We start from the raw sequence: 23,838 nt of genomic DNA on the forward strand, positions 1-23,838 counted from the left end.
ACGATTGCCCGTAACAGGCCTACCTTAGTCTCTGGAAGCTTCTGGTCAAATGAAACTTGTTATGAATAGCCACGTGATTCGACCATGATTGTGAGAACTGTACACAATGACATCACGTTGAAATAGAAAACTCGCAAAAGTTAATTTGGGTTTCCCCGCCGGTTAGGCATTTGTGTGTTTTTTTAGGCAATTTTTTAGGCAATTATACGTAGTTTTACGTCTCTTTAACGTCGTACCTCACATGTTGAATGCCACAGCGATTTTTGTATATCGATTGCGAGCGCGGCTCTGGCCATTTCTAGCAACTTTGAAAACCTTTAAACAGACGCGTCTAGCGTCGAGCCCATACACACAAACATACACAGAAGGAGAAATGCACAGAAGGAGAAATACACAGATGGAGAGAAACAGAACGATCAGTTGTGGTGACGAGTTTAATTTATGATTTGAATTGCGTTCTATTCCTGGAAAGATGGTTGCAACCCTTTAAAGGGATCCCTGAGGGATACTAAAGGAAAAACTTGAGTTGGCGATTTTCCACGTTCTTTGTGTTTAACCTACTACCATAAAACAATTTTCAATAAAATTTTGCCACATTGCGGTCTGATCAGCACTCCGCACGTACTTTGTCAGAGCTTTCAAAACCAGAATGGGCCTGAGCAGCAAAGCGTGCGACTGTACAGTCTACGTAACAAAAGACGAGCAATCAGCTGATCACGCAACAGTTGTTACTGCCGGCGATTTAACCGTATCTGTTACTGGCGTAGACCTTATGGTCTCGCCCTCTGCTAATTCAGCAATTTCACATAGAAGCATTGACGCTAGAAACCTGAGATTTCTTGACTTTTACTTTTTTTCTTGCCCCAACTTTTTATCCCGATTATGTTGGTATCGGATAATTGTGAAGTTCACAATAAACCTTTTGTCACAGCCAGTTATGAAATGCAAGAAATTTACTGATATTCAATAGCTGGATTGACAGTTTACTATTAGCGTGCGGTTTCATTTTGTGTTTGTCATTCATAATGATTGAGTTTATTTCCTTAGCGTGCGGAAAACGCTTTCAGCCATGCAAGACAATGAAGAGGTTACGTTGATTTAACATCTACTAATGTCAAATTTACCTAAGATGAGATTTTTGACTAAAGAATTTCGCTATCGCCTATCCAAGTCGAAAATAATTGCTACAGGGTTATGTACAATTATTCGACATTACTTGACGTGGAATCGACGTCAATATGGACACCAACCCATTAGTTACTTTCACATATGGCATTTTGAAAGTAACTAATGGGTTGGCATTTTAAATAATAAAATAATAAATTTTAAAAACATAAAGGGGCATTTTACGACAGTTCAGACGTTCACGCTGCATAAGGAGAGACCGTGCTTCGAATGAGTCATTCTTTGCTGGTAGACAATAATTAGGAAGGTAATTTGTTATTCGCGCAAATTGCTTTGTAGTGCAAAAAGTGCATGGAATACTGTTTGCACGGAAACGAAAAAACAAAATTGATGAAATTCTGTATTCAATGCAAGAGGACTTTCAAAATAAAATGTGAACTGAGAAATTTGACCAAGAAATGGCGAAAATAGGTTAAAAACCGAGTCTTTATCACTTTTTCTACCTAAAATACACAATCACGAATATGTTTTGGGAAATAAATTGATTGAAGTGATAGATAAGGCTTTTGACCAACGGCATACTTTTTCCCGTTGTTATTTGATATAAGCCGACAGAGTAATTAGCAATAAGAGAGACGTAGACCTGATGGTCTCGGCCAGTAACTCTTGCCGCCAAAAGGAAGCGGTGACAGATACGGTTAACTGTAGGCTATGTAGGCTATGTATGTATGTACATCAAAACATCAGATTTCAACGTCAAAACATCACACAGTTTGCTCAAAACCTCAGATCTGATGTTAAAACATCAGATGTTGTAACGTGGCTTTTGTTATTGCTGTCTTTTGTGACGTATTCTCGAGCTGTGTTTGCACTTTTTGGTCATTTTGAAAAAAAATGAAAATAAATGAAATATTGGACTTTGGGCCTTGCCAGCGCCATTGAAAACATTTTTTTTCGGTAATTTCTTTGGAAATATATTTTTGGATATTCAGTTTACGCATTTTAATGCTTAATTCCCGTTTGAAAATTTCATTTAGTATGCCTTTAAGTTTATGTGATGGTGTGATGCATTCATTTCTACAATAAATTTATACGTATAATCAAGAAGCATAGACATTGTTCTCTGTTCATTCCCGCCGCACTACCGCGCTCGGAATCTCGCTGAGGGATACTTATTCACAGCTAGGTATGGGCGGATAGTCAAATCTATACAACGTCCGCTACATTTCTATCAAGCAATTTGAGATCATGTCCAGAGGCAGGTCTGAGTATCAAACCAAGATCTTAGAAGCCTTGTACAACGTAACAATCTACCTTTGAACAGACATTTGATTTTCTACCACATCGTGTGATCTGTTCAACACTTTTTGATATCAACAACTGCCTGCGAACTGTCACAGGTTGCCTCCGTCCAACTCCAACTGACTGCTTACCTGTCCTCGCAAACATTGAGCCAACGTGCTGTTCTTTCTCTGAGCCGTAAAGCTTTAAACCCCGGCCATCTGCTACACGCAACCACGCTGAGATATCCACCAAAGCAGCGGTTAAAATCAAGAAAGCCATTTGTACGCGCTGCACAAGACCTTCTGGCAGCCTCTGGTGGAAGCCCTAGTAAACAGTGATGCCACGCGGCATGGTGTGACTGTGAACAATGGTCAAGCAGCACATCCCCACTTCGCCAAGTATTTAGATTCCCGCCGAAAACCAGCTGGGCCATGGCCTCTCTAGACTTGCCTCATCAAGGCGTAACCGTTTGCTCACTGGTGTTGGACGCTATGGTGCAGACATGTTGCGTTGGGACTTGGCAGAGAGTGCTGCTTGTGAGTGTGGTGAAATGCAGACGGCAGCCCACATTATCAAGGATTGGCGGCTATACAGACCACCTCATGGTATGGAAGGCCTAGTTTCTATCGATGACGACACCAGGCAGTGGCTAACCAACGGATGCCCTGACATATAGCGACATCACGAGAGAAGAAGAACACTTTTTGATTGAATTACCTTTGATTCTCATAGAGCCCATATCGTTGAGTTTTAGCTAGTTAGAAGTATACTGTGCAATTTTTTGTTTTTTCCTGTTTAAAGATTTAGTAAACCATTGTATTTTATTCAGATGTAGTTAAAGTGCCTCTGACAGGAAAATAAATTTGCTAAATTTACCTAAGATACCAAAGAGATGACACTAACAAACTTCCCTGACCAGCAAAAATTAAAAAATATCAACAGGCTACTAAGTTACACGCTTGCAAACTTTCGTTCACTTTTGGCAAATCTGGCACTCATTCAATTGCGAAAATAAAAACGCCAACCTCGCTGTGACGTCACCATGGGTGGGAAGGATACATTCTTTCTCTGTGGTGAGTTCAGGGGCTCTATCCACTTTTAGAATTCGGGGGGGGTGATTTTTGGACAGTGGGCTAAAATCGTCATAGGCTAGTCATTTCAACTTCTGGGGGGCTACGCCCCCCAGACCCCCCATTGCAGCATCAGCTTCTTTCTGATCGAAGCATAGGGTTTCCAAATCGTTTCACAAAGTATGTTTCGGAAAGGGCATTTTTGGGTAAGCAAACTGGTAGTCACTTAACAAGAAATATTTCTCGCACTGCAAATGAAAACTCGAACCAATCATAAACTACGTTTTTCGTGACGTGAAAAAGGGCGAAAAGAAGATGATACAAAGCAAATCAAGTGCTGGATTTTCTATCAGCTGTTTGTTTGTTTGTTTATTTGTTTTTCATATTTTTACCCTGCATTGCGAGAAAGCGGACTTGAGCGCTATGCATCGGTGTAGGCCTTCTGACGTATACCTGACCCACGCTGCAGCCGACGGCAATGTCTGTTTCCGGTTGTCTACTCTACTTATGACTTAAATTTGGTACTACATTACTCGAAATCGATCACTGAGTAGAGGCAATTATACTCATAGTGAAGTTTCTTCCCCAGAGAAACAACAGCAAGTGCGGGGGGGGGGGGGGTGGAGTCGAACATGCAGGCTCTCGACTGCGAGCCCAACGCGCTAACCACTCGGCCACTGCTGCCGACTAAGTTGGCAACTGGTTGGCTTTTTAGGGGTTAGGGTTAGAAAGTAGTCATTTCATTGACGTGGGTTCGACTGCTATTGCTCTTTTTTCTTCTGTAATTACCAAATAAATTTCAAAGCAAAGATTAACTCTCTGGCTAAGTGCGAGGAAGTCACAATTGGACGGTATAGCCTCTTATAACATGTTCTGATTGGTTGGCGGTGTCATTCTAGTCATTTGCAGTGGCAGAATTTTTTCTTGTTAAAGTGGCTACCAAGCAAGCTAAGTTAAAACACAATGTAAACGCCTGGCTTGTAGTTCAGGGTTGCCAAACCAAAAAATCATATTGAAATGAAATATATATTCATATTGATAAAAAATTCAAAATGTGCCAACAGCGAAAATATATTTTTCAAAATTTGATTAATAAAATAGCACAAAACCTTTTCAAAGCCAAATGAGTGGGGGGGTGATTTTGCATTGATCACCCCCCCACTCCAATTAGTGGGGGGGTGATCACCCCCCTCACCCCCCCTTGGATAGAGCCCATGGGTGAGTTGGTAAGGTATGGTACGACTGCTCCAAAACGTCAATGTGTGGGGCTCTATTGGTCTTAAGCATGTGCAAAATGAGAATTACCGAAATGAAAAAGTCAACTTATTATTACTATCAGGTTTAGATCAAATAGATTGAGTTTATTTTTATCAAACAGCATCTCAATTCAATTGAAATTGCAGATTTTCTATACTCTTGTAGGGCTACAATTTGGATAACTTTTTATTTTTCCTAATCTGGCTATAGCCATTTGCAGTGTAACAGCAGCATCTCACAGACAGTATCCTTAATTTATGGTTGAGGTAATGCCTGGAAATTGCTGTATATGTGACAGAGTCAGTGACAAAAACGTGTGCTATCTTTTCATGCTTTCAAACAAAACAAGGTGCTGAGAAGTAAACAGACAAAGTTTTCTTCAAGTGTTCGAAAGTGGGATGGACCATACAAAACTAGTCGTATATGTTCTCTTCACTTCAATGGAGATGATTTTGTTAACACCACCAAGCCGATTTGGATCTTCTAAGCAATGAGTGGCGTGCTGGGAACTGTAGGTGCTGCGTTTGCTACAAGTGCGAGTCTATGTCCCAGCCCAATGAATGTGTATGTTGCCATGAAGTGTCACAGACAAAAGAACTTTTGAAAAAAGACGCATCTAGCTGTGTTACCAATTTGACCGATTTTGAGGCACACTTAGCCTACATCCTGCAGTTCTGAGGACTTTTTTTTATGAGGAGCAGAAAACAACTGGAGAAAAAGCAATAAACAGAAAGGAGAAAACGGAGACCTATCAAAAGAGTAAGGATGCTACATTAGGCTAAAAATACCCTAAACGCTAAAGAATGCACACTAAACGAAGTGATGTTATTTCCTTGCAGGCAGTATCGGTAATTAGTCGCTTAGGTTACAGGCATGTATTGAAGTGGATACTACAAGGTGGTGCTCTCGGGAGCAACAATCGGATTGTGCTGCCGTCATGCATTGTTTGGCGAATCCGAAACAATTTTCAAGTCCAGATGGCCGTTACACCGGATTTCAATGGCCAACTGAAGGCACATTATGAGAGAGAGAGAACTTTTATTTATTTATGAATAGTGATGAATAAAGATGAACCGTACGATTTCTTAATTTTTCATTTCAAGTGTATTTTAGGTTTTGTAGGAACGTATCCAGTACAGTTTTATTAAACTGCAAAAAACAATAAATCTTCGAAAAAAGCAACCACTTGTACCAACTCCAACCAAACTGTGATCCACCAATTACATCTAGAAAGCATTTGTTTTATCCGTCGCTAACGACGCCCACCCAGGATGACGTAACACCACCAAAGTCGTCCCAGAGCAGTGAAATATGGAGTTTCGCCTGTGGTGGCGCTGCAGAACTGTCGTTTTGTATAAATTACGCCCTAATCAGTCGAGCTTCGAGGTTAAGATTAAAAAGTTCGCTAAGCATAATTCTGCGCTAGAAAATGCTTAGAAAAGTTACTATACTTGAGTCCAACCTGTCAGGGGCACTTTAAATTGTATGTAGGCCTACCGTTATGTTATTCCTGAAGAGGACAATATATATGATCTACAATCTCTAGCCTTTACAACAGTGGTTCCTAACCTGGGGTCTGCGGACCCCTTGGAGGTCCGTGAAAAAGCATTTGGGGGTCCCTGATTACCTTGATGAATTTTGGGGAAAAAACGTAAAGCGATCATTTTAATTTCATTTCTCTCATTTAATTATTACAATAGTCAATAGTATGTTAATTGAGTTCAGGAAAAATTTAGGTAGGGGTCCGCAGAATTTATAATTTGTCCAAAGGGGTCCGTGACAACAAAAAGGTTGGGCACCAATGCTGTACAAGTAAGTTATGCGAAACCACCAGGAAAACCAATCAAGGCTTTGCAAGTCCGAGGATAAAGATTCAAAAAACCAAACCAAATCATTCCAACATGCACAAGTGGGGTCTGGCTCCCTCATCGGCCTGCAAATGCGGCGCGGAGGAACAAACTGCTGTTCTCAAATGCCCCATCTACAAAGCACCAAATGGAACGCATGGTATAGCAACGCTGGACGAAGCTACACTCACCTGGCTCTCCACCACCTGCCCTGAAATTTGATTTGATCTAGTCTCAAACGAAAGAAGAAGAAGACAGATGCAATACAACAGACGACAGGAAGCAGCGAAGTGACATAGCCTATAGTCTTCGAGTCAACTGCCCCCCTTATTTTGGCTTGCCATTAAGTGTCTTTGCCGAGACACAGCCGCGTGCTCTGAAGCGGTGTCGAACCCCGCCCTTTCGAACGTCGCGCAGACGTTCTCACCACTCGGCTGACGGCTACGTAGCCGACTTTAAGTTATTTATAAGGTTGTTTTGGAATGAAAAGTAACTGAAGGTCTGGCTCTGGCAACCTTGGTAAAAAGTTTTTCATGCGGAACAAATACGTGTACAAACAATACACCAGTCACGTTGATAATTTGATTTTTTGTTTGGATTTTTATGGATGGTTGCAGACCGTAGTGAAACTTTTTTGGTATTTCTTCACTCGCTATACAGCAGTAAAATTATATGTGGTGATTTAAAGTTGTACCATATCGAAGTCTTTGTGTACAAATTATATATAAGAAACCGGATTACAAATAGATTTTTGGCAAGCGAATAGGAATATTGTTTTGCAAAAAGATCATAAATCGGTATTCAAATGGTTAAAGAAGACTTGATAAGTTTTTCATAAAATGACAAGAAAGCTTTTTTCATAAAATGCTCAAGGTAAAAACTACCTTCGTTTCAACAAATTAAAAAGTGTAACTTGCAGGAGTTTAAGCATTGAGATTTTTTATTTAAATATTTGCAATAACCCATTGCAAGGTTCAGTAGGGCTTTTATTTTAAATGTTTATCGTAATCTTCTAAACTTGGTTGATACACCACAGATCGACACATTCTATTGCGACGGAGTTGTATATTGCCCTGGCTCAGCTGGCTGCACTATCCTATGAAGAGTTGTGAATAACAATACAATAGTAGCCTACTGTACATCAGAGGTCTGTTCACATTACAGGAATGGCTTTCACACTTTTGTTACCTGTATTACTATGGTACAGCAGTAGTGGATGCTTACTATTTTTAAATGAGTCAAAAAGAAATTGTTCAAAGAACATAAAAATAGAGGCACACAACTGCAACCTCAAAAAAGTTGAAAATAATTATTAAACAAATTGACTTTTCTCCAAGCCTTACCTTGACCTCTACTTTTTGAAGTTATGGGACAAAAAATTTTGGCAGTGGCTATTTGACCGGCTCCGGTCTTTGAATCTGAAACACTATATGACCGGTCATGACGTTACTATACAGTCCCCTTTTCTCTTTCAATGCAAAAGACGAGAAGCGCGTATATAAGTTCGGCTCCTATTCTAGAGGGAATGAGTTCGATACTACCCGGAAGCGTTCTTTTTTTTTTAACTAAATTTTGACCCGAAGTGCATTTTTGTAGTCAATTTTTAATTTGAGTTGCATTACGTTTACATACCATTACCATTTTTTTAAAAGAAGCATTGTATATACCGGTAACTAACTTGTTGAGAGCAAAAATGTAATGCTTTGTTTGGCAAACACGGTCACAACTCACATCAATCAATCGTTTTATTTTTCGTCATTAACGCGTCCGGGACGAAAAAGATACTAACTACAAAAATCGATATAGACCTACCAGCACATTAATGAACGGGAAAACTTGGCAAAACCTTGAAAGGTTTAAAACGTGCCTGAATGAAAAATTATGTAGTAGGCTATATATCAGTAGTTAGCACGGCCACAAACGGAAAATTACCCAGAGAAATTCTCAAATTCCAGCGAATTAAAAAAACTCTATTACTCACATTTGAAAAGACATAAAAAATTGGGCTGTAGGCAACTCAAATTAAAAATTGACTACAAAAATGCACTTCGGGTCAAAATTTAGTTTTTTAAAAAAAAAGAACGCTTCTGGGTAGTATCAAACTCATTCCATCTAGAATAGAAGCCGGCGAAGTATCGCACGTGCCACGGATCGAGTTGAATAAAATTGTCGAATTTAGAACTTATATACGCGCTTCTCTTTTGCTTTGAAAGAGAAAAAGGTGCCTGTATAGGGACGTCATGACCGGTCAAATAGTGTTTCAGATTCAAAGACCGGCGCCGGTCAAATAGCCACTGCCAAAAATTTTGTGGAAGTAAGCTATCATATGTGTTCTGTTAATATTTAAAATGTCTTTTGTACTTTTGACTAGGTAATCTACTTTATTTTGTTGACATGACATTGCAAGGATTGCTTTTGTTTGCGTGCTTTAGTCCAATATTTGCCGTAGATCAGAATCAATTTGGTGGCTTGTTTTGGCCCCCTTATTCAAGTCATCTTTTACAATCAACAAAAGCACAAAGTGAGTAATTTTCTTGAGTTTGAGAATTGCTGTCGATTTCAGCAGGTGTAGTTTGTTTGATCATGCTAGCAGGTAACTATGTTGGTTTATAAGTGCAATCTCAAAAGGGTTGATCATTGATTCATTGCCTCCAGCCCTCATTGACAGGAAGAAACTTGATGAGTGTGCAAGAGTTTGAGATTGTTTAGCCACCCTACACTATGTTATCTTATTAGATGGATCACCGAGACATAAGGTAACAAGCAATTAACCATGTGGTGCCATGCATTGGTGCTTGTAGCCTTTAAGTTTTGCCCAACATAAGACATCTGAAAGTTGCCATGTCTCTTTTTGAAAATTCAAATCACTCAATCAACCTCCAGTACATGGTGCTGATTGTTCTGCTGCTACTTGACTGATGAATGTAATTACGTTAATGTAACATTTGAAACTGATGATACTTTAATTTTAGAATGAAATAATTTTCTTCTACCGGTATTTAAATGTACGCAGTGAACTGACACTGCAAAAAAAAACAGCAATTTAAATATCAGATACTGTAGTTGCATTGAGATTATGTTTGCTCATCTGTTGGAACACAAGTAATCCTAGTTGTTTGCATAAAAGTTCTTTGAGGATTTTCGTGATCCTGAATCTCCCAGGGTCAATGCTGCCAACTCATTGACTGCAGAGTCACTGCCATTGCTCAAGGATGGTAAGCCCCTTGGCCGGGTGAAGAAAAAAAGGTTGAAGCACATTAACTCATGCATTTGGGAAGTGATTGAGTTTGTAATGAAGAAAGCACAAGCTAACATTCGAACTGTTGTTGTGCTGTTTCATTTATTTAACTTGTTTTTGTTTTGGTAATTTTTCTAAAAAAACATTATTTGTCTGTTTAGTATCTAAACCTGCCCCAGATTGGGAGGGAACGGCGATTGTTAATGGAGATTCTAAGGAGATTAAGCTGAAGGATTATGAAGGAAAATATCTTGTATTTTTCTTTTATCCACTTGATTTGTAAGTGCGTTAGTGCTGTGTAAGTTACACAACCACATTATACTTGCCTTTCTAAATATCACATTGCACACGTCGGCTCAAGGTTTGATTTCTGTTGAAGTTTATTACAGCAACTTGATGTTGAACCATGGCTCCATGTGGAGCATGTCACCTCCCATGTTTGCATATTCCAACATGGCTCCATGAGGAGCATGTAACCTCCCATGTTTGCATATTCCAACATGGCTCCATGAGGAGCATGTAACTTCCCATGTTTGCATATTCCAACATGGCTCCATGAGGAGCATGTAACCTCCCATGTTTGCATATTCCAACATGGCTCCATGAGGAGCATGCAACCGCCCATGTTTGCAAATTCCAACATGGCTCCATGAGGAGCATGCAACCTCCCATGTTTGCATATTCCAACATGACTCCATGAGGAGCATGCAACCTCCCATATTTGCATATTCCAACATGGCTCCATGAGGAGCATGTAACTTCCCATGTTTGCATGTTCCAACATGTCTCCATGAGGAGCATGTAACCTCCCATGTTTGCATATTCCAACATGGCTCCATGAGGAGCATATAACCTCCCATGTTTGCATATTCCAACATGGCTCCATAAGGAGCATGTAACTTCCCATGTTTGCATATTCCATGGCTCCATGAGGAGCATGTATCCATATTCCAACATGAGGAGCATGACACCCTTAATTTAGTTGAAAAGCTCAAGTCATTCATTCGCATTTCTGTAATTGCAGCACATTTGTCTGTCCGACTGAGATCATCGCATTTTCCGATCGAATTGAGGAATTCCGAAAGATTAACACGGAGGTGGTAGCCGCGTCCGTGGACTCACACTTCACTCATTTAGCGTGGTGAGTTGACATTGACATCATTATGTTTTTATCAAAAGCTTACCAGGAATTGGATTTGTGTGTCATGTTCAGTTCATGGCCTTTAAGCACTTGCCCAATCTATGGATTCCTACTCCCCGACCACAAGTTGTGTTTCTAAAACCAGTCACTTTATTCTTGTTTAAATTAAAGTTTTGGGGTTCACAGGATCAACACCCCTCGCTCGGAGGGCGGTTTGGGAAAGATGAACATTCCCCTACTCTCTGATCTCACACATAAAATCTCCCGGGACTACGGAGTCCTCCTGGAAGATCTTGGACACACCTTGCGGTGGGTTATTTCCTGATCTTCGTTGTCTGAGGCCTGGTCAAGTTAGCAAAGAAAAACTAAATTATTGGGTGTTCATTTTCAGTGGTTTATTCATCATCGATACGAAAGGAATTCTCCGCCAGATCACGATGAACGACCTTCCAGTGGGCCGGTCGGTGGATGAAACGCTGAGGTTGGTCCAGGCTTTCCAATACACGGATGACCATGGGGAGGTTTGTCCGGCTGGCTGGCAGCCCGGCAAGGATACGGTCAGTTCATCAAGGTTTACATGGTAGTTTGATTGTTTGTTCTCGCTGAAAACTTATGTGGGATTGGTTAAACAAGAATTGCAGCTACGAAGTCAAACATCTTTTCCACTTCGTAGTTTCATCTCTCTGTGGAGTAAGAAGGATTTTGGCATGTCCGGAGTGGTTCAAAAAAGACCGATTCCGACTTAACATTTTTGTTTGTACTTTGTAATCTTTTCAAAATATTTTTTTTGTTCTCTGTGTAACACTCTTAAACTTCACTAGTAAATAAAAGCGTTTGTGAAAGTTTCAATTTCGTTTTTAAAAATCATAAAAATACAAAAACTAAAATCTGGCAACACTAAAGAGTGGAGTCGTAAGTTATAATTTTCGGTAGCCACCTTAACATAGCCAGCGTCACGTGTCCTGTGAAATACAGTTGGATGGCGTGGGTTCGATTCCCACATTTGTCATAACTCTCTTTTCTTCTGTAATTTCCAAACAACGTCAAAAGCACTGATCAACTCTCTGGCTTAGTGCTAGAAGAGTCACTATTGGAAGGTAGCTACTTAAACCATGCTTGGATTGGTTCATGCCTTACAAAAGTTGTTATGTTAAAGGGCGGGGAAACCCAAATTAACTTTGCGAGTTTTTTGTTTCAGCGTGATGTCATTGTGTACAACATGCGTTTTAGCAATAAAAAAATCCAAATTTTGTTGTCCTCGTCTCGCTAAGGCCGCTTTTGTTTGATACCCGTTTGCGAGGTCTCGTAGCGCATCAAGCTGTGATGCTGTTCGCTGTGACGTCACAAGGTACATATAGTTGTGGCCAAAAGTTTAAGACCAGACTTGATTTATGACGATTTTTGCATTACTTCAAAATACTGCATCAGATATAAGATGATGCAACTGAAACAATATATGATGCAGTATTTTGTTTGATGCTTCACAGCATCACAGCTTGATGCGCGCGAGACCTCGCAAACGGGTATCAAACAAAAGCGGCCTTAGCGAGACGAGTGCAACAAAATTTGGATTTTTTTTTTGCTAAAACGCATGTTGTACACAATGACATCACGCTGAAACAAAAAACTCGCAAAAAGTTAATTTGGGTTTCCCCGCCCTTTAAAGTGGCTACCACCATTTAAATTACATACATTATATAGACATCACAGCCATAACTTTCGCCCCCTCCACAGCCCTGGATTATTTTCAAATGAACTTTTCAGATCATTCCCGACCCAAAGAATAAACTGAAATATTTCCACAAGACTTCGGAAGCCAAGGGGGAGTTGTGATGTCATCAGTTGAGGGGGTGCTGTGATGTGTCTGAGTTTGCGGAATAAACGTCGAAGATGAAGCAGCGAGCTCGTTGTGGTTGATCATTAGCGACATTACGCGGATGGCCTACATACTTATGTGACGTTTCGCTTCAATCATCACAGCTCGCGCGAGGAACAAAGTCTGGCGCTTGCCTCCAAATGATCTCACATTTTGTAAGTGCGTGCTTTTGCGACACTGTTCAGCGAGAAAAAGGAACCGTTTGAGTAAAACAGAATGAAAGCAGGAAATTACAAACGACAAAACTTTATTTTGTCTCTGTCAAGATGTAAAAAATGAAAAGAAAACCAGGCAGTGCGCATAATACAGCCCAGGGCTCTTAAAATCATTCCGGGTACGAAGGTGTTCTCTTCCTTGTCAACCGCGACTGGGTTATAAGTTGGTTTCATAAACCTTGTTATGCAATAGAACGGCTCAGTGTCTGTCACCAATTGGCAGTGTTGTACGCGTCAATGAAATGACGGCGTCAGCGCTATTTTAGCCAGGGTCTCGCAAAACGGAAGTATTTCAACCAAGTTTAGGTTAACAATAGCTATTAATAAAGAGCAGGTTTTATGTTTTGAGACTGTACTGTAATTAGCTGCTTTAGCATATTAGTTATTTCTTTGTAGAAACACAATTAAGCATTTCAAAACGTTTTTCTGACAATCTGCTGCGTTTGGAACGCATAATGTCCTTTCCAAGCGAAAACATGCGTTCCACAGCAGCGCTGAATGGTATTGGTGTGTTCACAGTGTTGTAGGCCTATTTTAAAAACAAGTCTTGAAAGCGTTTACTCGGAAAGGTAGCCTATCACTGTTCCAAGCGTGCTGTGATGGCTTAGCATATATAAATCTTTAACGAGGTCCACTGCACCAACATCGCTCTTTTCAGGGGCATAGAGCTCTTGAAATAAAGTATCTTCAACCTCCGCGATGACATTCATTGATTTTCTCTCTCTGATCCCTCGTTCTCGATACTGCTCACGATATGAGTGATCACCATTTGGCAAACTTCTTCCGCTTGTATTCCAGAGAGCCATTCCAACCAACACGAAAGCCGGCAATTCGGATGAGTCGCGCTGGCCAGAATACATTGTGAAACGAGATTTTCCAGGAGGACCAACAGTGGCCGAGTGGTTAGCGCGTTGGGCTCGCAGTCGAGAGCCTGCATGTTCGACTCCAGCCACCCGTACTTGCTGTTCTTTCTCTGGGCAAGAAACTTTACGATAATTGCCTCTACCCAGTGATCGATTTCGAGTAATGGGTAGAGGCAATTATTAGGCTACCAAATTTAAGTCATAAGTAGAGCAGACAACCGGAAACAGTCACTGCCGTCGGCTGCAGCGTGGGTCAGGTGTACGTCGAAAGGCGTACACCGATGCATAGCGCTCAAGTCCCCTTTCCAACAATGCAGGGTAAAGATATGAAAAACAAACAAACAAAAAATGACGCATAGCGCTTGACGCTTAAAATCGGCAAAATAGTTGACGGCGCTAGCCTCAGCGTTAACAAAAAGTTGACGCTGTCAACGTACAACACTGCCAATTGGCTCTATCAGTTAGCGTCTAGTTTTTACTTCATATTTTTCAAACAACCTACAGAGTTGGTTCCGCTTGGAACTTTCACCTCTTCTGTTAGTTTTAATGTCCGCCCCGATAACTGAATTGGTTAGCGCGTGAATTCGTGAAAGAAGCTTCAAGATCAAGCGGTTCGAGTCTCGAGGTGTGCGCTTGAGCAACGCATTCTAAGGACTGCTCTCCATTCAGCGGCACCTCATGGATGGAATAATCCCCCGGCAACAACACTTCAACAATCGAAAACTTCACTCTGTCAATCTCGGTAACCGGCCTTGCGTTAAAAGCCTCTAAGTTACAAGTATGCGAAACGAAACTTTGTCAGTCCGAGGATAAAGATTCAAAACCAACCATTTTATTCTCGTCTCATTCTTTACTTTTGATCACAGCACCTTTCTTCCATGCGGAAGAAAATAATTAAGTGACAACCGCAAGGTGGGGTTGCTAATATTCGGCCACGCAACAAATGATTATTGTCACAACTTGCATAGGATTTGTCGGCTGCGGGCACTGATTAACAATGACGTCATACAGGTTTGTAGAAGGTCACGTCACTTCTTCCTCCGCTTGAGGTTGTCCAGATACCTCCCGATGGCTTCCTGGATGCCGGGCTGGCTGACAAATCCCACAAAGTTAGCGACATCGGCCTCTCTGTTGTTTATGAGAAGATCCAACTTTTCCTTCCTGTAGAGCCTTTTAGTGAGGAGGTAAGCGGGCTGGGGGATCTTGGAGAGGATCGATAACTGTTGACGCGCCAACACGCTTACTTTGTCCACGTCACTAACTTCGTCCACCATTCCTTGAAATAAATTGTAATCAAATAACTTATTAAAGGCAACCGCTTCATCAAACCATCATTCTCAACACGGTCTTACCGCCAGCAACGTGCTCGGATAACATTCCATTCGCAAACTTACATTGCATTGAGGAAAGTTACTTCAACCTTGGTGGCCGAACTAAGGTCTGTGGTTCGGAAGCTTCAAACGCTCGAGAATATTGCCATTGTTCTACAGAGCGTTTGAAAACATCGAGATCAAAGTGTGGAGAATGTTTATGCCTCATGAGAACTCACCCATCTTCAGAGCATCCTCCGCGGTGGGCATGGCTCCATGGAGGACCGTCAGTTCACTCCGTCTGCTCCCCACTGCTGATGTCATTAGATCGGCCAGGAAGAAAGGGGCAGCGATGCCAAGCTGAGTCTCGTTGAGTCCGATCCTCTTCCCCTCCATCATCACGCTGCAATGGAGGAGGCGTTGGAGGAGGATGCAGAGACAATGAAGCGAGTTGTCGACCAGACTCACCGGTAATCTGCCATTAGTGCCATTCCGCATCCTCCAGCCGGAGCGTGACCATTGATGGCCGCCACCACTGGCTTCCCGCATCCATAGATGTCCAGGTACCACTCTTGGACATTCTTCCAGAACCCAGCTAGATACGACTCTGATCTGAAGGGAAATTAAAACTCTTCTGTTGATCTTTGAAGAGAATTTGAAACGAGGCAAGCAATAAACTCTTTGTACGGAGATATTAACTTTGATCAAACATCACGTTAATGTGTCACATTGTTGTGACACTTATTATTTCACAATGGCTTACTTGTCAAACATGTCGTAAATATTGAGCCCGGCTGAGAACACTTGGCCGTTGAACTTGGATGTGATAAGAATTCCCTTGACGGAGTTGTCTATATTTAACTTTTTCATTTCATCGGAGATACAAGCAAGAAGATCAACACTTAGGCTGTTCACTGGCGGATCGGCCAAAGTCACTGTTGCTAAACCTGGATGTACAGACCAATTAGAATATTTTGAGGAGAATCCTAAATATCATCACATGCAGGTTGTCAATACCAAATGATTGGTGCCGGCCATGAATTCATTTTATAAAATGCCATCACATACAACGAACCTTCATCTCTTGCCACATGAACTTTATTGTCATTTGAAAAGCATCTCGAGCAATGTCCACATGCTCGCTTCAACAATGAAGATGAGAAAACTCTTGACAAACTCATTCTATGACAAACCAGTCAGTCACATTCAATTTTAATGTTGAAATCTAAAAATAGATTGTTATTAAGCCATCCTCATTCAACATGTAAAATCCAAGCAAACACAGACATGGTGATATGAGCAAAGTCAATGACAAAGCACCAGAAACTGGTTTTGAAACTGTTATAGTCCTATGCAATGTAGTGTAGCCTCTTTTCAACATGTTCGACTTTGAAGTGAAACTTGTCCAGAAGGCGTAATTGATTGCACTTTTAGATGAGCGTTTTGATTAACCACTCAACCATTTGTAATTGTATGTTTCATTTCTACATCCACTGCATATGAAGCCAGTTGCCATGGCATACAACCATTTTTTCATTTTTTCCTATTATAATGTCAGTTTTTTGTTGCCAGTTTTTACCCACACTCGAGGTCACCTATATGGACTTTGACTATCTGTCAGTTCTACTAGTCACTCCATTTTTTGATGCCCCAGAACATTTTATTTTCATTATCGTTTAATGGACCTCAAAAATGCAGCAGTCTAACGATTGAGTCACTTCGGGTCAAAATTTAGTTTTAAAAAAAGAACGCTTCCGGATAGTATCGACCTCATTCTCTCTGGAACTCCAGCCGGAGACATATCGTATGCGCCACTGATCCAGTTGAATAAAATTGTTGAATTTAGAACTTATATAGGCACCTTTTTCTTCTCTTCTCATCTTTTGCTTTGAAGGAGAAAAAGAAAAAAGTGCCTATTTTATAGTGACGTCATGACCGGTCAAATAGAGTTTCAGATTAAAAGACCGGAGCCGGTCAAATAGCCACTGCCTAAAGAAAATTACCTCTCTACCAAAATTGTTTTTATTATGTTAAATGTAGTGTTGTTGCTGGGTTACATCTCTTCATGGTTTGAAAAAGTTATCTCTCTACCCAAATTCTGACCATAACAATGAAAAACAACAGCCTATATGCCAAACACAGCAAAGGTCTAGAAAAAGATAGTTAAGCGACAAAACGCAGACTTAATAATATGCTTGATACCAAAACAAGCAATTAGGTTTAAATATGGCCACATTCGCAACACCAAATGTATGATTTGAAAGTTTTGCAATGTGTTTTGTTTTGTTACTACCACATTCATATATTTATTACTATGCATGCACGAGTGTGATTTGTCGCTTGAGCGCATATTGAGGTCACACAAAATGCTCAATTGAACGTGTGCATATAGCCTTAGAGGCTATATTCATAAAATTCTAATAAAGTAATTGAAGCGTTTAGAACGAAAAGTGACTAAGTCACAAAATACTAGTAAGGAGATATTGACATGTACAGTTTTCAATTGCATTGTAAAATCAAGATTTAAAAGATTTTTTTGTTTTTACCATATGTCAGTGTCTACAACCCCAACCTAGTTCTAATTGCACTATTAATTGATTTTTTAGTTGAACTTATCAAAATATATTGATAATATTCTTTTTTGGACTTATGCACTTTTCTTCAAAATTGGTGGACTTAGGCACTTTTAGACACAAATGATGGACTTAAGCACTTTTAAGTGTTCTATAGGCCTAACAGAATTTGCCATCTCTTACTCCAGATACTACTGTAAAGTAAGCTATTTAAGTATATTTCTTCAAACCTCGTACTAATATGACATTGGAATAATCTGCAAAGAATTATTTTGGGTTAGAAATATCTTGAAAAAATTAGGCTGGTAGCACATAATAACTGTTACTGGTAATTAATGGGGTGAAAAACAGGTAAAGTACAGAGACTTCCCCACCTTCATTGGCAATGTACAGTAGAATAATAATTGGGTTAGGCCTACTAGACTACATAATAATAATTGGGTACACTCTCAAAACCTTCTTCTCTTTATTAGTAGTGTAGTATAGAAGTAAAGAAGACTGGTAGATAGGCTAGGACCTTTACAGAATAAGTTATAAAAATAATAGTCCAATCTAATAGGCTACTTAATCTTAGGTTAAGTGTAGGCTACTTCATTTCGTTATCTGCTGGCACCAACACTCCATCGAATAGCCTAATCATGTCCAATGAATATTGAAGTCTGCACTGCTAAACTTCTTGCAAACTGGACCTGTGGACTGCTGAATTTGATTCGAAAGCAGTAGGCCTATAAATACTACTGGTATTTGATCCTTACTTGCAAAATATCTACAATTAAAAGCTGATAAAAACACTGCCGTTTTTAACACTACCAATGATCCTAATCCTTCACCTACCCTACCTAAACCAGAGGCAGTGTCCCAGTCTAAATAACCGGTAACCAGCTAATGACTTTATATCCTCTAAAATGGAACCCTATCAAAAAGCAAAATAAAAATCATGTCACGTGGTTAAATGACTCGACGCTATTGGTTAGAACGGACTTAGCTACTTTTAGAAAAAAAAATTACCTTTCCGCTCAAAACCTGTATTTGAAAATGATGGCTTAGCAACCTTTATACCAAAATATTTTTGTGTCTGGTGACAAAGGACAATGAAAGCAATACGTTTTTGTACTTAACTCAATTCGTGTGAAAATGTGACTTAATCACTTTTCGTTCTAAACGCTTCAATTAGAAGATCAAAAAACAAGTCACATACTGTAGTTAGCGTAAAAACATAAAACTTACACAAGTTATGATAACATTATTGATTAAGTTTTCTATTTCAAAGTGTAATGCATTTCGTTTTCAATTTAGTGTGTAGATCAGTTATTTATTTCAATGTGGATGTAAAATCAGTTATTTTTTGTTACTTGAAAAGGGCTTATACAAAAAAAAAATTAACGGCAAAAAAATCAAACTCCGGCTAAATACAGAACTCAGAGGTACAAACTGCCAATTATGTGGTTCTTGAATGTCCCATTTACAAGATGCCAAATGCAATGCATAGAATAGTAGCACTGGACAAAGCTACAATTATATACCTGCCTTGAAATCTGAACAATCCTGTTTAGACAAAAGTAGAAGAAACCTCTGCTCTGTTCTCTGACTTCTGAACAACAGAAACGCTTGGTCTCTACTGTCCAAAAAGCAAACTACAGGAACAAAGATCAACACCAAAATTATCAGACATTTTTTTAATTTGATCTCAATTGCCATTAAAAAGTAGACCAATTATCATTTGCAAGTTGAATCAAGCGCAATATTTAAAATTTTGCACAAACTAAAGTCAAAAATAACCAAAATTGCGAGAAATAGTATCCTACATACTTTTCAAAATTTTGTTTGAAATGAAACCAAATTAACCAGCACAAAATCTGCAATTGCTAAAATTTTTCCCTGACTCCAAAACAAAACTAGCCCAATTTTGCAGAAAAACCACAGTTATGGACATCCTGTACTACTGCAGTGCCTAACTTTACTCACTGCACTGTCAAATTTTCTAAAAATATTTTTTATATTCCTAGCCCAATTACAACAAAAGTGTTTTTACTTCTTCACACTGGCCCTGCAGGCTGCAACTCTGCAATCTGCATTCTGCAAGAATTGCTCAATTTTCTTATTTTCACAACATCCTTAAAAATTATTATCTGGCAACGCTGGATTGATTAGGGGCAATTTTACTTTGTGTTGTCCTGGGCGGAAAGCTGCCCGCATTGCACCGCAGATGTCCCCCCGTGGCTGTAGCCTACACCAGAGATGTGCAAGAGTTGGACTGGATTGGGAGTCAGAAATAATGTTCTTAAAAAAATCAAGTTTCAGCATAAATGTGTGTGCAACATGGCGGCATTGTCGCGGACACCGCGCGGTTGACAACAGGAAACAGATCTGATGGTCCGGAAGTTGTCAAACTACATATTTTCATCAATTTCAGATAAACTAGAAAAGCACCAAAACCTTAAACAAAGAGTTGAAATTTTTAAAAATTGCCAATAAGAAATCATGCATTTGCAACGTGAAGGTTGGCGCTCCGATAGTTCAGTTAGTTAAACCTACAACTTTCTACAAGAGAAACCGCAAGATCAAACGGCTCCTGTTCAATTATCGGATTGTGCATTTGGGCAACGCATTTAAACGTGTCAAAAGATATTTCATTTTCTTGATTGTTTTTATATTACGTCACTATATCACAGAGACGTAACCACGGGGGGGGGGGGCAATCGCCTCCCAACAAATGTTAGGGGAGAGTGGGGCTAGTTTTTTTTTAAAGTGAAATTTAAAAAAATTTGTGCATAACCTGACAACTTGAAGCGGCTTAAATTATCACCTATGGTGTTCTCTATCATACAACCAAAAATAAGTATTGAGTCAATCCAGCTTTTAATGGAAATTTAAAATAAACAAACATACAATTGATTTTTCAACTAACCCCATGCCTGAGGTTAGTTGAAAAACGTCAGTTTAATGCCCACCAATGAACTGGATACTATTTTTTCAACCAACAAACATTTACATGGGGTTGTAAGCAAATATGTTTACTTGCTTTAAAATCAAAATGCAATGAATTTCACACTAAATCATCGTAACAACATATTTTAATAAACGCATTGTTAAAACTTGTGATGCCGCCTATAGCACTTTCCAAGTTATTCAAATTAAAGTTTTACAATGTATGCCTGCTTAAAACAAGTACATTGGAGCTTATACCACTTATTGTCATACCACGACGATATACCCGTATCATACTACATAGTCATACCGTTATCAAAACATTTTCCAACTAACCCCACCCACTATTTTCCAACTAGCCCCATTAGCATATGACAAACTATTTTCCTAAAATATTCAAGCATGGTGCATTGGACTAAAATTTGTTTATTTCTTAGTGTTGTAGAACACCTACAGCTGACACACACCAAAAAACTTCTGCCTATCTTTAACGATATCGACGGATAAGATGTTTTTTAATACGCTAAAAATTTTACTTCGAAAGTAAGAAAATACAAAATTGTCAGCCAAACAGGCATACCTTGACACAACAAATCGAAACTAACATGGATTATGTGCATTTATAAACTACTTCACATGTTGGCAGTAAACATTTGAAAAAGTTATCGAGAGTTAAAAAAATGATGATTTTTCAACTAACCCCACCTTCCAACTAACCCCACTCTCCCCTATATTGCCCCATCCAAAAAATCACCATTAGCCTACAACGTTTTAAAACCATTATAATTCATGATGCATGACGTTTTCTTCCCAATATTAAATGATCTTCTTTTTTCGTTTGAGACCAGATCAAATCAAATTTCAGGGCAGGTGATGGAGAGCCAGGTGAGTGTAGCTTCGTCCAGCGTTGCTATACCATGCGTTCCATTTGGTGCCTTATAGATCGGACATTCGAGAACGACATGGTCAGCAGTTTGTTCCTACGCGCCGCATGATACTCAAGGCGAGGTAATTTGTGCAATATTTTTCTAGATCTAAAAGAAGTAGGCTAGCCTATTTGTTGAATTATGGTTTTCATGTGATTGTTACGGACAATCGTTCTCCAAATCAAACGTCACATAACTTACGTCATGGAAATTGCTAAAAAATGAACCGAGATTGCAACATACTTCGTAAGACCTCTAAAACATTGCACAATCCTTTTCAACAGCTGTGCGAATTGGTTCACAATGTTTATCACTGTTACGTCACAGAAGCTGGTTACGTACATTTGAAATATCTCAAGTCAGTTTCGTCATTTTAGAATCGTTGTTGGAAAGGTTGGTCTGTTTTGCATTACCAACTAGACAAAATTTCCGTCTTTTATCCAAGTAATTTGTATTGTGGTGACAAGTTTTAATGGTGTATCGTGTTGACTCCATTTTCGACTGCCTGTTGGCTATTTTTTTGCTGAAATTCAATTCTTGATAGACGTTTTCAGAAGACTATTTTTTTATCGGTGTCATTGCATACAGACGAAAAGATCCGGGAATTTTATGTTACAACTTTCTCACGAAGATATTATGGTTTATCGCTGTGACCAACTGATCATAAACCTCTCATCACCACCTTCAAGGGCACGTGATAGAGAACCTGTAGGCTACTTCCTTGTGAGCTTCTAATCAGACTGTAATTGCAATGCAAGGGCTTTGCGGTCAATCAAGCATGACCGGACATATTTCGCATAGATGACGTCATAGTGCAAAGCTTTATGTAGAGATTGCAGAGCAAATTGGATCGATGCCTGGATCGATAAATCGGTTGAAACAAGGTCGTCGCGAAGTTGCCTGAAATAAAGATGAGACTTTGTGAGGTAGTCGCTCCATCTGCAGGGCACTTTATTCCCTGACAATTGAATAGAATTAGAAGAGTCGCATACAGTCCAAACAGAATATACCAATCGTAATATTCACCACGGTTGAAACGTTAACAATTTGGCAACAAAGTTGAAAAATTTGTTTCATTGCATTTTTCAAAATTCGTTTTTTTCAGCCCCTTTACTGAAAGCTTTGACTTTGGAACGTTTGGTCAGTGATGGATAGATATGATCGTAAGATGTTTTGCTTTGTGAGCTGGTATGGCCGGTTTTCGATAGTTCCCTTGTGGCAGTCTAGGCCTACAGCTTTCTACGTGTAGATTTACGCAATATCATAGACACATGAAAGGTAGGCCAACTGAAACTAACTCAAAATAATATTTCCGAATTTTCAATGGTTTTAATTGAATAGTGGGTGAGCTAAACAAACTTTCAAAGAAAATTAACCAAATTTTCAATGTTTTAGCCTAAAATTTGGTTGGCAATTGTTGATAAAGATGGTAGAACGTATTCTGCTTCATCAAATCGGACAACTGCAGTTTAGTCCGCCCCGTTAGCTCAATAGTTAAACACGTGACTTTAAATCAAGCGAAGTTAGTTTGACTCTCGGGGTGTGCGCTTGAGCAAAGCATTTTCACAATTGTTCTCCATTCAGCGGTACCTAGTGATTAGACTAGCTTCCATCAACAACACTTCAACAATCGGAAAACTTCACTCTGCCAATCTTAATAACCGGCCAGCTTAGAATCGATTTCAAGTACTTTAGCCTATTAACATGTAGCCTACAATGATCAACAAAAGCAAAATTACTTTTAGTTTCAGTTGTTCAAAATCAGATGGAGGGCGCAGAACATGTGATCATTGTTAAAAGGAGGCGTGTCAACAAGAGGTTAAGAACCGCTGCTCTACAAGTATTGTAAACTGCCAGGAATCCCCCATTGAAGGCTCTGTCAGTCCGAGGATAAAGATTCAAAGCAAACTCTTTCAGACGAAACACAATGAAGGTTAAAAATGAGGCAATGAGAAATCTCGTTTTGAAATCTTTTAGATTTTAATCTTTCCAGCGTGGTTCTTGCGTTTCCTTCTTACATTAAGAGGAGGATCAGTTAGCGCGAGATGCAATGACGTAGTGGTTACCTGCTCAATAGGAAGTGTAGCAGTGACTTGATTGGCATCACCACTTCTATTGTGACGTCATCGGATTTTTTTGCAGACACCCGATTGTGCATCACAATATGAAGTTGTTTATTTACATC

General features: G+C 39.6%; 2 protein-coding genes across 2 annotated transcripts; one reads left to right on the plus strand and one right to left on the minus strand.

Annotated features, from left to right (window-relative positions):
• The first annotated feature begins 8,958 nt into the window (after nucleotides 1-8,958).
• Nucleotides 8,959-12,864, plus strand: LOC145766199 (peroxiredoxin-2-like). Its single transcript, XM_082577861.1, has 6 exons — nucleotides 8,959-9,104; nucleotides 9,983-10,100; nucleotides 10,846-10,962; nucleotides 11,149-11,271; nucleotides 11,354-11,519; nucleotides 12,727-12,864. The coding sequence occupies exons 1-6, from the start codon at nucleotides 8,978-8,980 to the stop codon at nucleotides 12,793-12,795; spliced, it is 720 nt and encodes a 239-aa protein (XP_082433987.1). The 5' UTR covers nucleotides 8,959-8,977; the 3' UTR covers nucleotides 12,796-12,864.
• A 1,862-nt stretch (nucleotides 12,865-14,726) lies between these two features.
• LOC145767018 (enoyl-CoA delta isomerase 1, mitochondrial-like) lies at nucleotides 14,727-16,447 on the minus strand. Its single transcript, XM_082578747.1, has 5 exons — nucleotides 16,302-16,447; nucleotides 15,990-16,173; nucleotides 15,695-15,838; nucleotides 15,466-15,629; nucleotides 14,727-15,192 (listed from the first exon to the last, which is right to left on the minus strand). Exons 1-5 carry the CDS (start codon nucleotides 16,405-16,407, stop codon nucleotides 14,945-14,947), a joined length of 846 nt encoding a protein of 281 aa, XP_082434873.1. The 5' UTR covers nucleotides 16,408-16,447; the 3' UTR covers nucleotides 14,727-14,944.
• Between the last annotated feature and the right edge of the window lie 7,391 nt (nucleotides 16,448-23,838).

Source organism: Aplidium turbinatum, chromosome 3, assembly GCF_918807975.1.
Source record: "Aplidium turbinatum chromosome 3, kaAplTurb1.1, whole genome shotgun sequence".
NCBI lineage: Eukaryota > Metazoa > Chordata > Ascidiacea > Aplousobranchia > Polyclinidae > Aplidium > Aplidium turbinatum.